At 45.2% G+C, this 14283-nt stretch overlaps 1 protein-coding gene across 3 annotated transcripts in view; it reads right to left on the bottom strand.

Annotated features, from left to right (window-relative positions):
• Positions 1-14283, bottom strand: part of VPS13D (vacuolar protein sorting 13 homolog D) — a 245173-nt gene that overhangs the window by 140599 nt on the left and 90291 nt on the right. The window contains exons 39-46 of one of the 3 annotated variants that reach the window (XM_040987935.1): positions 13980-14059; positions 10583-10683; positions 9353-9505; positions 7105-7240; positions 5729-5776; positions 3091-3241; positions 2706-2916; positions 1188-1435 (exon numbers count right to left, since the gene is read on the bottom strand). In XM_040987935.1, the coding sequence (XP_040843869.1) occupies positions 1188-1435; positions 2706-2916; positions 3091-3241; positions 5729-5776; positions 7105-7240; positions 9353-9505; positions 10583-10683; positions 13980-14059 (1128 nt within the window). Of the gene's footprint in view, positions 1-1187; positions 1436-2705; positions 2917-3090; positions 3242-5728; positions 5777-7104; positions 7241-9352; positions 9506-10582; positions 10686-13676; positions 13680-13979; positions 14060-14283 lie in introns of all 3 variants that reach the window. The other 2 variants (XM_040987936.1, XM_040987937.1) reach the window with 2 other exon arrangements.

Genomic DNA, 14283 nt, shown 5'->3' with positions numbered 1-14283 from the left:
TAACAGTGAAAACACTTACAAAGATAAATGTAATATCTAAAGCTAGTACTACTTCCACATGTCTACGAGAACCAGTATTTAGTTGCAGCAGTTAAGCCACGGCCCAAGAAGCCTGTGTCCTGCAGCAGGGCCCAGGGTCACCGCCCAGCCCTGCTCTCCACGCCAGCATGCCAGAGCAATGCGTGCTCTGGAGAGTTGCTAGGTGAGGGCTCCCAGAGGGGAGACCTTGCTGCCCGCCTGGGAGGCCTAGGTGGAATTCAGGGCTCAGCCTGGCTCAGGATTGGCTGTTTTGATATTTGGGGTTGAGCCAGTGGATGGAAGACCTCTCTCATGTAAAGAAAATCATTTTTTAAAAGTCTGTGACAGTCTTAAAAAGACTTCCTTGGACCTGGCACGATTGCCTAGATGCTAAGTCCTCATCTTGCATGCACCGGGATAACATATGGGCACTGATTCATGTCCTGGCTGCTCCACTTCCCATCCAGCTCCGTGCCTGTGGTCTGGTAAAGCAGTCGAGGATGGCCCAAAGCCTTGGGACCCTGCACCCGCGTGGGAGACATGGAGGAAGCTCCTGGCTCCTGGTTTCAGATCAGCTCAGCTTTGGCCATTGCAGCCACTTGGGGAGTGAATCAGCAGACAGAAGATCTTTCTCTCTGTCTCTCCTTCTCTGTAGATCTGCCTTTCAATAAAAATAAATCTTAGAGAAAAAGAAAAAGACTTTCCACCCGAACTCTGGAAGTATCTCCTTGAATGCTTCAAAATGTGACAATGATTCTCTACCTTGACTTTGCCTTTACAAATGGCAAAGCCACCCATTGCATTAAACCTTCCAAACCTTCACAGTGGAAGCGGATCCAGACTGCTGCCTAGAGGATGAGGAACTCAGCCCAGGCTCCTTGTGATTCTGCTCATTTTATGATCACAAAAATGATCATGGTTTGAAAAGATGAGATGACTCCTTATGAGTATGTATGATGCGAGCCATCTAAGTAACATGGTTCTGGAAAGTGCTTCCTCTGTCAATCTTCTAATCTGTTCACTTTCTCTTATAAATATATTATTACTTTAAGGAGGATTTTTAAGATAAATGTGCCAGAATTTCTTCGAGATGTTTACCAAATATTCACAAAACATTTACTGACATTTTTGTGGGGTTACTACATGCAATCACATGCCAAACTCCTTACCCAGCTCAATGTTCTGGGATGTATCAGCTGTGTGCAGGGCTGCCTCTCGGCCGGGTTTCAGTGTCCCATTAATTGGTACTCCTTTAACATAAAAGTCAAGTTCACAGGGTAGCAGGTTGCAGATTACCACAGTTGGCAAGAGATATATGGTATGCCCAGGCTGTCTGAAAATCTGTTTTGCACTATCAGAAAATATACTGGAAGGCATATAATCTGGATAATTTTCCTTCTTTATAGCCACACAAAACCTACAAAGACAAAATTGCATGAAAATCATCAGTTTCAATGAAGAATTCAGACTTATTTCTCCTCAGCTAAGAGAAAGTACAACATTAATGTGGTTAATTATTTAAGGAAGATATTTTCGATCCAAATACATTTCCTTAGACACAACATACAATGAAATATACAGATTTTTAAAGTTCAGTTTGAAAAGTCTTGACAACTACATACAACGTCCTATTCACCATTTAAAACAAGACACAAAATATTTCTCTCACTCCTGACCATCCTGACTCCCACTCTGATCTATTCTCTCCCATCATTCAGGCACCTGCTTTCTACCTATACATCACTATGGGTTGGACCTGTCTGGTCTTTCAATTACACATAACTGGAGTCAGGCAATAAGTACTACTCTTTGTATCTGGCTTTTGTTCCTCAGGACGAGACTTCAATGTATGTTGTTGCATACACTGTAATTTAGTTTTTTTCACTGCCCAGCACACAAACAGGGTATAAGCAACACATTTCTTTGATTTATTACTTACTATCCTGTTAATAGTGAACTGGGTTATTCTGAATTGCGCACTAAATGAACACTTTTGTACAAGTGTTTTCACGGATATGTATCTTCATTTCCCTTAAGGAAATACTCGGGAATGGATTTACTGGGTCCTCGACTTTGTTATCACATTGCAACTTGTTTCTCCAAAGCATCTGTACCATTTTACACTCCTACCTGCTACTCAGGAGAGTTCTGGTCACTCTATACCTTTGCCAGTATTTGCCAGCATAATGAATCTTTTTTATCCATTCTGGCCCTGTGAACACTACATGTCCCTAAAGATCAATGATGCTGAAGAGTTTTATCAGAGTGAATAACAGGTGCACGAACCTTTACCTAAAATAGTTAAAAAATCTTTCATCCAAAAACTCCAAGATTTTGCCTCCCAGTTAAGGAACAGACACTAGTTGGTGTCATTTTCCTGCCTTCCCCTCATGGTCTCTTCTATGTTACATACATGTCCCAGTTGTTTATGTGCCTGAGTAGCAAATCTGTGGCTGCTTCTCCCATCAATATCAGACGATAAATAAATTCTCCCAACCCCGAGTGAGGGTTAACCCTTAGTTCTGTGGACCTCTAACACAAGAACTTAAAAAAAAAAAAAAACTTTAGGGTTTTTAATAAGCATAATTAAATCATGAGGAGTCCTCAGACAAGAAACAGTAAGAAAAGTCACTTTGAAGGGGGAAAAGGGCAGACAGTAAGCACACCATTGCAGAGGCAGGACATACCTGAAAAATCGGCTTTTTTCTGTTTCCATAGAGTGACATTCTCGTTTGCTGCTACTAACCTCTGCAGTCTTCACCACATTGGTCCAATGAATAGGAGCCTTACAGAAAAACACACCCAGCCCTTTAGGCCGGGCCTGTAGCCGCCAAGAGGTAAGGTGTAAAGGCACAGCAAACGAATCCCCCGGCATGACAGCAGGAAGCACCACTGGCTCTGCCACAGAAATAAACATGTTAGCACACCCACCTCCATCCCAAAGCTTGACTCTTTCAGGACAAGCAGAAGGACTTCACACACTGACTGCTTAGAGGATACCCACTGGGGAGAGTCATGGGAACAGTCCACAACACTTAGACACTTTTACTGTATTCGACAATCAGAACATACTGTCTGGAGCTGATGGGCTGTCCAGTCTTAGTTCCATGGGCGTCTCCAGGCGGTTCCTCACAATGAGGGCTGATCTCACAGTGATGACTTTGCGAGCGCTGCCCTCCATCGTCACTGCAAAGACCACCCGGACAGGTGGGAGTGAAGAGAACTGTGAAGGAGACACAGAAATAGCACACTGTTATGTCTACAGAAACATACAGAATACAATAACACTGGCAGAATGTCTATAGGAAACACATCCTCTTATTCATATTCTTTATTCTTCAGCGACATGAAACCCTAAACTCAGCTTTACACTTACAGGGAGTACACATCTATAACCTATATACTACTAAAACCTGCCAGTAATAAAATTTCTAAAACAATCTAGACAAATGTGACACCATAAACTGTAATGCAAAGGAAATTCAGCCCTAGGCCTCTACACACATTAAAAAGAACCTAAAACTGTGGTCGTGACCTAGCGAATTTCCCAAACTCCCTGAAACTTAGTAAGGAGAGCTGTTAGCAGTTACTCTTCATTCACAATGCTCCTGGGTCAGCCCCCACACGGAAACTAACAAGCTTGTTTGCAGCTCCACGGGGGAGAATAAAGCAAATTTTATTCCAAAGCAGCTAAAATTAGAAACACTGAATTAGGAATGAGCAAACCATTAGATGATTTACCTTCTGTGGTTATTTTCCTCCCAGATTACTATTAAATTGAGAAAACATTCCTTGAACACTAACAATGGGTTGGGTGCTACCCAAATACACCCAGGAAACATAGCAGAAGTCTTCTGAGGTTAACGCTTGCCTTTGTAGAGTCCAGAGAGAGCAAGAAAAAGTTGTCTGTATTGGTGTGCTTTTCACAGAAACAAATAACAAAAAATCCTTTTTTCAAGATGACAAAAAATTTACTCCTCAGCCTTATACACTCTTAGTATGCAGGCTTACAGGAAAACTAACATTTGTGTTTCAAAGAACTTTAAAAACAAGCCTTTTTTCTTCACAATAACTACTTTTTATTCAATAATCACTTTCATAAATAGAACACTAATGTTCAAAAACCAAACATAATGGAGGAAAACTATTTATTTCTGGTCTTGTGTTGCAGCCACTAGTATTAGTTTGTATGTTCATTCATACATTTAACACATAACCATGTTACCAGTGTGTGAAAGGAAAAAAATGTAAATATAAGATCCTACATTAGGTTTCTTTCTCCTTAAAGAAAAAAACTGAAAGAAATTCTGTTACAATGAAGACACAGACATACTGGAAATGCTTCTTCAAAGAAAAAGCAAATGATACCACATCCAAGGCAACACTTTCATTAAAGTAAACAGTAAGGGCCGGCATTGTATCATAGCAAGTTAAGTCTCCACTTGCTGTGCCAGCATCCCACAAAGTGTCAGTTTAAGACCTGGCTGCTCCACTCTCAATCGGCTATGTGTTAACACACCTGGGAAAGCAGTGGGAGATGTCCCTGTGCTGGAAGCCCTGCACTCACATGGGCGATTGTGAAGAAGCTCCGAGCTCCTGGCCTCAGCCCGGCCCATGCAGGCCACTGCGGCCATTTCCTAAGTGAACGATTAGACGGCAAGTCTCTCTCTCCTTCTAACTCTGCCTTTCCAATACAGAAATAAATAACTTTAAAAACAAATAAAAAGTAAGCGAAAATCTAACACACTATAAAACAAAGAGATCCATGTTTTGAAACAAGACTTCCAGGAAATTCAAATAAAGAGCCAAGCTATAAATCGAGAAGGTTCTCAAGGGGATCATGAAAGCTCAGTATTCCACTGAGCCAGCCCGGCTGAGATTCAACAGAATCAAGATCAATAACAACTGTAAGAAAATCTGGACATCATTCCTTCTGAGTCCACCTAAAATTCCGTATGTCAAAACTTCGGATCCTCAGGGAGAAGATACCATAAACAAAAACTTTCAAAAAGCTTACTAATGGAGTCTCGTGATAATTCTTCAGAAGTCAAATGGAGGGGAGGGAATCATACTATTTTTCCTTGTTGTTTACTCACAAAAGTAAGGTTTATTTATTTATCTGAAAATCAAACCCAGAGAGAATTACAGGGGGTGAGGAGAGAGAGGCAGAGCAATCAAACAGAGCAATCTTCCCTGCATAGCTTCACTCCTCAAATGGCCACAACAGCCAGCGCTGAGCCAGGCTAAAGCCAGGAGCCTGGAGCTTCACGCAGATCTTCACCATGGATGTAGAGGCCCGAGAACACTGAACAGCCAGGACTCAAATCAACACCCATATGGGATGCTGGCATTGATGTGGTATCTTAACCCACTATACCACAACTCCCACCTATTGTTTGTTTTTGAGACTTCTGGGCTAAAGCTTATGAAATGCTTGCAGACATACTAGAATTGGTTTCCACCTTAATGCAGAAAAAGGAGATATCAGATCAACACAATTGCCCTTTTTCCTTCCGGGTAATAATCAGCTTCATGTATTAGGTGAGCAAATCTTCTTGCAGGTTTTGGAAAAGGAAGGTAGTCACTCACAGAAAGGGAAGAGATCACTCCCAACCCTACACGTCCTACAGCCTTCAGTCACCGAGTCGTGCACATCTACGCTGCGTCATGTGCAGTGAATACACAGCATAAACAGGAACGTCATACTCACGTAGACTTGGGGATGTATAATGTTTGTTCTGCTGCTCGGGCTGCCAATCTAAGAAAGATTCCAAGATCAGGAAGTCAGCAGAGGCCTCAGGGAACAGGTGTCATTAAATTCACAACAAAGCCATATGTTTAAAAGGGCAGCATTTGTAAGCACTTCTGGGCAAAGCATGGTTCACTGAGCAGAGAAAACATCTCTTCTTGGAAGATGTGATGAAAACAACATTCATCTCGTAATTCAATGTATGTAGGATTTCTCCAGAATACATCAAAACAAGAGAAAGGTAACTATGGAACGGGGGTGGTGGAGGGGGCAGTGTAGATTAGTCCTTTCAATATCAGACATTTATTCAGGCAAAAAGATAATCAAGAAACGTTAAGTTTCATGTTGTTTTTCTAAGAAGGGTATTTTTTAAAAGGTAACCATAATAGTAGACACACTCACAGAACAGTGTTCTCCAAGAACATTTTTATTGGCGGAAGTCACAGGGTCTATACAGACCTGCACTTCCACCCGATCACTGCTCCCCACAGGGCAAATGCAACACTGCCGTGACAGTATGCGCACGCAGCAGGAGCACCCTTGGGAGCCACGCAGCCCGGACACAGCCTCCACCTGCATCATGCCTGCAGGCTGGCCATCCAACCTCAGGGCTCCAAGCTGGGGTAAAACAAGACCAAGGCTATGTGACACTAAGTGTGATCAGAAAAATTAATGACCACAGACATATTGCTTTGAGCCACACAGAAGGACTCCAAGTCCTATTATAAGAAATATATATTAAAAAAAAAGTGTATAAAGGAAATTAACAACATGTCAAACAATGCCAACACAGTTGGCCTTTCTTCTCTACAAATTCATGCCATCATGGATCAAATGCTGAAATAGCTGTGCCAGTCCTCAACACGCAGAGATCTTTATTCCACTGCTTACTCAGCACTTACATTGCAGTGGGCATTGCAGGTTCTCTAGAGACGATTTAAAGCTTACAAGGCTGCATATGTTATGTGAGAACTGCACACCACTTTACAGACCGGCCTGAGCACGTCAGCTCTGAGGCCAGAGGAGGAGGCTCTAGACATCCAGGGACAACTCTACTCACATCGAGCAGCCAGGATCAGCACCAGAGATGATGTGTTGCTGCTGATTTTAAATCTTGTTCTCCTACTGAAATTTACTATTTCCTGGTTTATCTACATACCGATTATCAATCGCTAACCAAAAAAACCTTGTTTTCTTTCTTAAATTTGAGAAAATAAAAGGCATGAAAACCTCTCTAAAGCAGACTTACTAATGGCTTAACCATCTGACTGCCTGGCTTTAAGGGCATGTGGCCATGACACATTGCTCCATTAAATATCCCATCTATGGCCACACACCGTGGAGGAAGAGGAATTCTTATCTGGAGCTGCATATCGGAAAAAGGTCCCGACTTTGTCCACAGACACGGGGCTCACTTGCTCCCAGCCATTCACTCGCACTTGTAGCTGATGAATGCGGAGGTCATGGGTGTGTCTGTCAAACAGAACACAGGGAAAGACAGTAAGCACAATGTCAGGAAAGGAAGAAAAGCAGACACAAAGAATCTAATAGGATCCCCTTTGGGTGCCGGTTCTAATCCCGGCAGCTCCCTGCTTGTGGCCTAGGAAAGCAGTTGAGGACGGCCCAATGCCTTGGGACCCTGCACGCGTGTGGGAGACATGGAGGAGGTTCCTGGCTCCTGGCTTCGGATTGGCACAGCAATGGCCATTGTGGTCACTTGGGGAGTGAATCATCAGATAGAAGATCTTCCTCTCTGTCTCTCCTCCTCTCTGTATATCTGACTTTGTAATAAAAATAAAATAAATCTTCTTTAAAAAAAAAAAAAAAAGGTAATCGAAAGACAAATGTACTTGGGTTTCATGCTTGGGGCACAAATTTCAGATATGTCCAGCCTGAACAAGAGCGCATTCGCCCTCCCTTTCACACAGCCTGAATCTTGGACACTACCTTAAGCCTTTCCTCACCAACCCTCCCCAACTATTAAGAAATAAGGACATCAACTACAATCATTTCAATGGCGTGGTAAAAGTGCACTAGTGATATAACTGTACAGTTATACTCTTCGAAATTCAGAAAACATGCCTTCCTGCTTCCTTTGTTGAATAAGCTGCTCTCTCAGGATCAGTCTGCAATCTGCCCTCAGCCCACATGACTGGACAGGGTAGGAGAAACAGCCATCAGTGTTTCAGGGCAGAAGTGCTCAAGTGAAATTGGAGCAGAAGGCAGTGGACGAAACAGAAGGAAAGAGGAAATTGCACATTTAATTCTATTTTAGATTTTGCCTAATTCAAGCCAGAAGTCTGAAATGGGGAACTGGAGTGAGGCCCATAGGAAGGGTAGAATGAGGCATGGAGGAGGAATAAAATGCCAAAGAGGAACATGCCAGAAAAGGCACTTATTTTGATGAATTCAAGCAGAACAGTGGGACCTGAAATGGGTTACTAAACACAGAAACTAAAACGGAACTGACTTTCTGATATAACAGAAGCAGTGCTGGCTGTTCCACAGTTTGCTGCTCCAAAGGCCAGGTAGAAGGACAGGAAAATGCATGCCACACATTCTGGGAAGCTCTGAAGCTGCTGCAGGTATGTCTGCCCAGCATATGGACTGGGGGAAAAAAACTGCCCCTGTCAGGCCCCCAGCTATCCACAGGCTTAGAACCCTTGCCAATTGGGTGAAGCTTGTGCCAGGACATTACTGCGGGAAATGGAGCTATGCCTGCTGGAGGCAGAGGCCTGCACACAGGGACTCAGGGCTGCAAGAGAAGTACACGGCCACATGACAGGCACACAATCACGTGACAAGTACATGGCCACGCGACAAGCACATAGCCACGCGACAAGCACACAGCCACATCAAGACAGGAAGCTGAAGCCAGTCTCCTCCCTTGCAACTCAGCCCCAAAACAAACTCAAATTTCAACCAAATCAAGCACTGAGCCTTTACCTATTCATTTCCATTGGGGAGCCCGCTTCCATTCAAAACATTTCTAATTTTTAATAAACAATTTATGATCTCACAAGACTCAGATATCACCTTTTCCCACATTCACCCCAGTTCTTTGACTGGCTACTTCAGAGGCTGCATCAGTTAGCAGTATTCCAAGACAGGCTGTTCCAGCTGTCTTAGAACCAGGATGTGCACATTATCAGCACTGCCTCTGCTTCCTGAAGTTACCTTCTTGCTCAAAGTACCATGCGGCACATTCATACACAAGTGTGTGAACATATCACATATGTGTACATGAATGCATTCGGATAAAATGCATGTGCCACGTGTACATGTGTGCTTATGTGTATATATGTGTGTGCATATGAATATACGTAAGTGCATGTGTGCATAAGAATGAAATGAACAAGTCTTGAGAATCTTTGGGAGTTATGTGAAACACCTAACATGTTACATAAACAGATAATTAATGGAATTAAATGGATTTCTAAGATAAAGACAGATAAATCGGTCAACATCGATTTTCAAGATACCTTTTAAAAATAAAAACATTAAAATTATTGGTAAGGGAAAGCATCAAGAACAACTGCTTACATTTACTTTGATTTTTTTAAAGAAAGAGTAAACCCACTTTACCTGTGCCTTAACTTTCCTCTTGCTTCAAATTCAAAGGGAATCTCCTCACCCGTGAGAACTTCTCGCCATTCACTGACGTTGTGAGCATCGTCCAGAAATGAGCTGTTCCCTTCTGGGACTACGCCTGGACTCCCGCTATGAGACAGTGCAGCCCTGCAGGCAAAGCAGATAACTGCCAGCTCTCCTCAACACCCCATCATGAGAGCCCTGGGGACCAGGGCAGCCTGTTCTGCTCTCCCCCCCCTCCACCCACGAGCCGGCTGGGTAGGACAAGCTGGACAGGCCGTCACTCCAGTCACCTCTGGGCTGGAGACACAGCTGCAAGCTCTCCTGACCAAGCTGCTCACTCCAGCAGCAGCGTGCAGTACACAGACACGAAGGCCAGGCCCTGCACAGTACTGGCTAAGAGGCGAGGGGGACTCCAGCAGACACATCTTCTAGATCAGCGCCACACTTTCTGGAGGCAGGAGAAATGTGGTTTCTAACGAATGGATTCTGTCCCTCATCTTCTGTGCTTTGTGCACCTCACTGGGCAAATCATGTATTTGGAATGCTGAGCCAAGAGCAAGGTTCTCACTCAGCTTATGTAAATGCTCATTTTGTTTGTAACAGCATTCTGAACAGATATAATGGAATGGCTCCTTTCACACTTCCTATGCGTACGCTTAACTTATTTGACTTCCACTTTAAACTTAGCACGTTCCTGCTTCAGGAGCCTAATGACCTGCCAAGCCCAGGACCCACATTACAGAGGATTCCAATCTCAGTCTCATCAGGACAGCAAATGAACCTGAAGGGGAGAACAGTGGAGGGGGAAGAAACTTGGGGGAAGGGGTGGGGAGAACCCAGTACCAACTAAATTTTATCAAAAAACAATTTTAAAAAATCACAATGAAAACGAAGGGTCCCAAGCTCAGCTGGGATGGGCTGGGCTGGGCAGGGTGGGGGTGGGTGGGGCAAGGCTGGGTGAGACTAGACTGGGCAGGGCAGGGCAGGGCAGGATAGGGCAGGCAGGGCTGGGCTGGGCAGAGCAAGGCTGGGAGGGGCAGGGCAAGGCTAGGCGAGGCAGAGCTGGACTGGGCTGGGCGGAACAGGGCAGAACAGGGCTGGGTGGGGCTGGGTTAGGCAGGGCAGGGCTAGGTGGGGCTGGGTTGGGCTGGGCTAGATTGGGCAGGCTGGGCTGTACTGGACAAGGAGGCCTTGGTGGCAGATAGGCCAAGAGCTGATTACCTGGTGGGCGTGGTGGTCAGGGTGGCGAACCACAAAGTGCACCCCGTCTGGTTCCTCAGGGCAAAGGGGACAAACGGCTGTCGACGCTTGGGGGTTTTCACCTCTGTGATGACAGACAGAAAGCAGAGATTGGCAGGCGTCTCTATCTGCTGGCAGAGTCCCTCCCATCCTGGGCTGTGCCCACAACCAGCTTTTGGGCAAAGCAGAGGAAAGACGGAACAGCCACAGAACTGTCAAAAGGACAAACGGAAGTTCCACTTCTTTCTGGGGCCCCTGTGACTACTTCCAGCCCCCAATGTTCCCAGTGTTGCACAGGTGAGCTCTCTGAAAAGCAATCATCAGGCACTACCATGGCTAGAGTCAAAAACGAAACAAACAGGCGACACTCCCCAGTATCCCCCAAAAATATATTCTAGATGGATAAGCCAAACTGTAGCAAGATAGAGTACATGGACTTAACATTCTTTGCAAGTCCCTCATATTAATAGTTGTTTTTTCCTCCCTGGAAAATCAGGGATATAGTATTCCAAAGTTTTACAAATAAAAATCTTAGCTCATGTTTTCAAAACATAGGTATTGGGCCCAGTGCGGTAGCCCAGCAGCTAAAATCTTCACCTTGCACACGTCAGGATCCCATATAGGTGCCAGTTTGTGTCCTGGCAGTCCTGCTTCCCAACCAGTTCCCTGCATGTGGCCTGAGGACGGCCCAAAGCCCTGAGACCCTGCACCCACATGTGAGACCAGGAAGAGGCTCAGACCGGCATAGCTCCAGCCATTGTGGCCACTTGAGGAGTGAATCAGCGGACCAAGGGTCTTCCTCTCTCTCTTCGTCTCTCTCTTCCTCTCTATATATCTGACTTTGCAATAAAACTAAATAAATCTTAAACACACACACATACACAAAGGTATCGCCACCACCTGCTACATGATGGGCACAATGGAGGCCACACAAGGAGCTTAAAAGCTGGCAACATTTCACACAGGAGCTTCCAGTGAGAAACACTGGAAAGAAACCAGGGTCAGGACAAAATCTAAGCAACCAAATTCTGGAGAAAGATGGCCTAACTACAAACATCATGAGAAATCCAAAGCCACCCAGGATCCTGCCACAGGCACCTCTACAGGGGCTGCAGGGCTGTCTCGGGGTAGTGCTGAGGAGAGATGTCGGCCCTGTGACCAAGGGTTTGTGCCCCCTCTGGGACTGACTGCACAGAGGTGCTGGAAGGGATCACAGAGGCAGCAGCAATCCAGTGGAGGAAAGGGTATACCACCAAGCAGGTATACCACCAAGCAGAAGGACAAACAAGGAGACACTGTGACCCAGAGTGTCTACTCCATTGACGAATATGCCCATTTACCACCCCAACGTCCTACTGAATTCTCAAGGTTAAAAAAAACAACTAGGCTCACCATCGTGGCACAGCAGTGTGCCAGTTTGTGTCCTAGCTGCTTCACTTCCGATCCAGCTCCCTACTACTGGCCTGGGGAAAACAGCAGAAGATGGTCCAAGGGCTGGGTGCCTGTCACCCATGTGAGAGCCAGGGTGAAGCTCCTGGCTCCTGTTTCAGCCTGGCCCAGCCCTGGCTATGCAGCCACTGGCAGTGTGTACTAGCAGATCTGACTGATCCTCTCTCTCTCTCTCCTGATCTCTCTGTAACTCAAATAAATCTTCTTTAAAATTGTGCTCATCAAGTAGAAAATTAAGGAGTAGTTGTAAGACTGCTGACAAGAGCGGAGGGGGAGTACAAATTTAAGAGCTGTCTGCAGGGTAAACAGTATTTACTGTAGCATTTTGAAAGGCACCTCCCTCTCCAGGAGAGCAATGAGCGAGCTGCTTTTATTACAGTAGATAAAAGACCCAGGAGGAAAAGAAGCCAGATGTGCTTTCATATCCCACTGTGAGCCAGACTGTAAGTTTCCATTAGATGTAAAAAGAACAGGTGGCAGACGGCTTTGATCACTTTATAATATGGAGTAAGTGCTCAGAATCACACAAGGATATTCACAAGCACACTGCTTTGGAATTAAACAGCATGGGGAGGCAAACGCTGGATCCCCAAGCTTCTCAGGTGGATTAGACGTAACAGACTTCGGTAAACCACTCCTCAGAGGGTAAGACACAGGGGAGCACACAAGCAGGCAGCCATGCAGCATCTGCCCAGACCCCAGGTAACTCCGCACTCGCCTTTGGCACAGCACCAGAGGAAAAAAATCCCCACATCTATCAATGATCACAGCGTTCCCTGCTGGCCTCAAGTGACCAAGCTCAGCTCTGAGCTGAATGAACCACAAACCTCTCACATCCAAGTTCAGCTTCAAAAAGGTGTGCTACAAAAACGGCTTTCCCCTTGGACTTGATCCAGAGTAATCAGCCCCTCTAAACAGTGCAGGTTCTCATGCTATCTAAGCAACTCCATAGAACGGAAAAGACCTGCTTTGCCAGTCCCCGGGCAGACTGACGCGCCAGGTCTACCACTGAGGGAAGGCAAACAGCGGGGCCCCCTCTGAGTCTCCCTGTCCTCATCAGGGCTACGTAGGAGTGATGCTCAGCTTAGTCAGAAAGGTTAAATGACACACAGAAAAGTGTAGAAGGATAAACACATGAGCAATGTACATTCAGCAATGGGCTTTCTCTGAAACTTCTTCCTCAAACATCCATCCCCCAAGAAAACAAAACTGAAAAAAAAAAACCCCAAGGCAATGTGCTTCCGTATCAATATCATCGTGTGTCCTGGGGGGGGGAACACAAATGCATCAATGATCCAAGGCTGGAATTAGCCACAGGTGAACATAAATCATTCAGATTAAATCATGCTCCCTAAAGCAAAGGAAAGAGCAAACCCCTCAGATCCCAGCTCTCCTGTGTTCACTCACTGGCCAAACTCACAAGGAACCTCAAAAGGTCAGAGACAGAAATAAAGAACATTTTCTTTTCTATCTCTAAAGCACACAGGTTTGTGTCCATATAACCATTTACTGGGGATTTATTCCTTTGTTCCATTTCCATGGTTGTAACTCTAACTTCCTAATGTCCTTGCATTCCCATGAGAACACCTGCTGCCTGGCGGATGGAGGATGCTGGCCCTCCACTTACCTGCTTTCCTATGCTAGCAGCTCACTCTAACTGACCATGGATGTTTCCACATCATGCGCTGTGTAGTTTGTTCCATTTCCACCAAAAGTTAAGGGAAACAGAAGACATCCAGATCAGAGTCAGCACACGGTTTCCTGACAGAAAATGTCACTCTGTCCGTCAGCTGGAAATGTTCTTGCCTGTTGCTAATACAGTACTCAACTGGGAATACCCACATCAGCTTCCATTGACAAGAGAGAAAGAAAGAATAAAAAACCCACATTTGAAACTAAGCAGAGAAAATCCGCCCCCGCTTGGCTGTACTGTACCTCTAGCATAGATCTGGTGCTCTAGGTTAGTCAGACTGGCTGTACTCCTAGTTCTAAGGTAGACAAGGGGGAGGCCTGGTGGACAGGAGAGACAAAGTTAGAGGGCAAGATACATACAGTGAAGAAGACTCCCCTGCAAACAATAAGCACAGAGAATGTTACAAAAAAGGCAAGCACCATGCAGTCACAGGATGGTTCCCTTCAGTGGTGATCAAAAGCTAACATCCTACTTGGCCAAGCAAACACAGCAAGAGTGGCCAGAGGACTTTATCCCAGGGCTGGTTTTAAAGCACCACACT

Source organism: Ochotona curzoniae, unplaced genomic scaffold, assembly GCF_017591425.1.
Source record: "Ochotona curzoniae isolate NIBS_2020 unplaced genomic scaffold, NIBS_Ocur_1.0 contig_4792, whole genome shotgun sequence".
Lineage (NCBI taxonomy): Eukaryota > Metazoa > Chordata > Mammalia > Lagomorpha > Ochotonidae > Ochotona > Ochotona curzoniae.
This window is presented reverse-complemented; position numbering and strand designations above follow the sequence as displayed.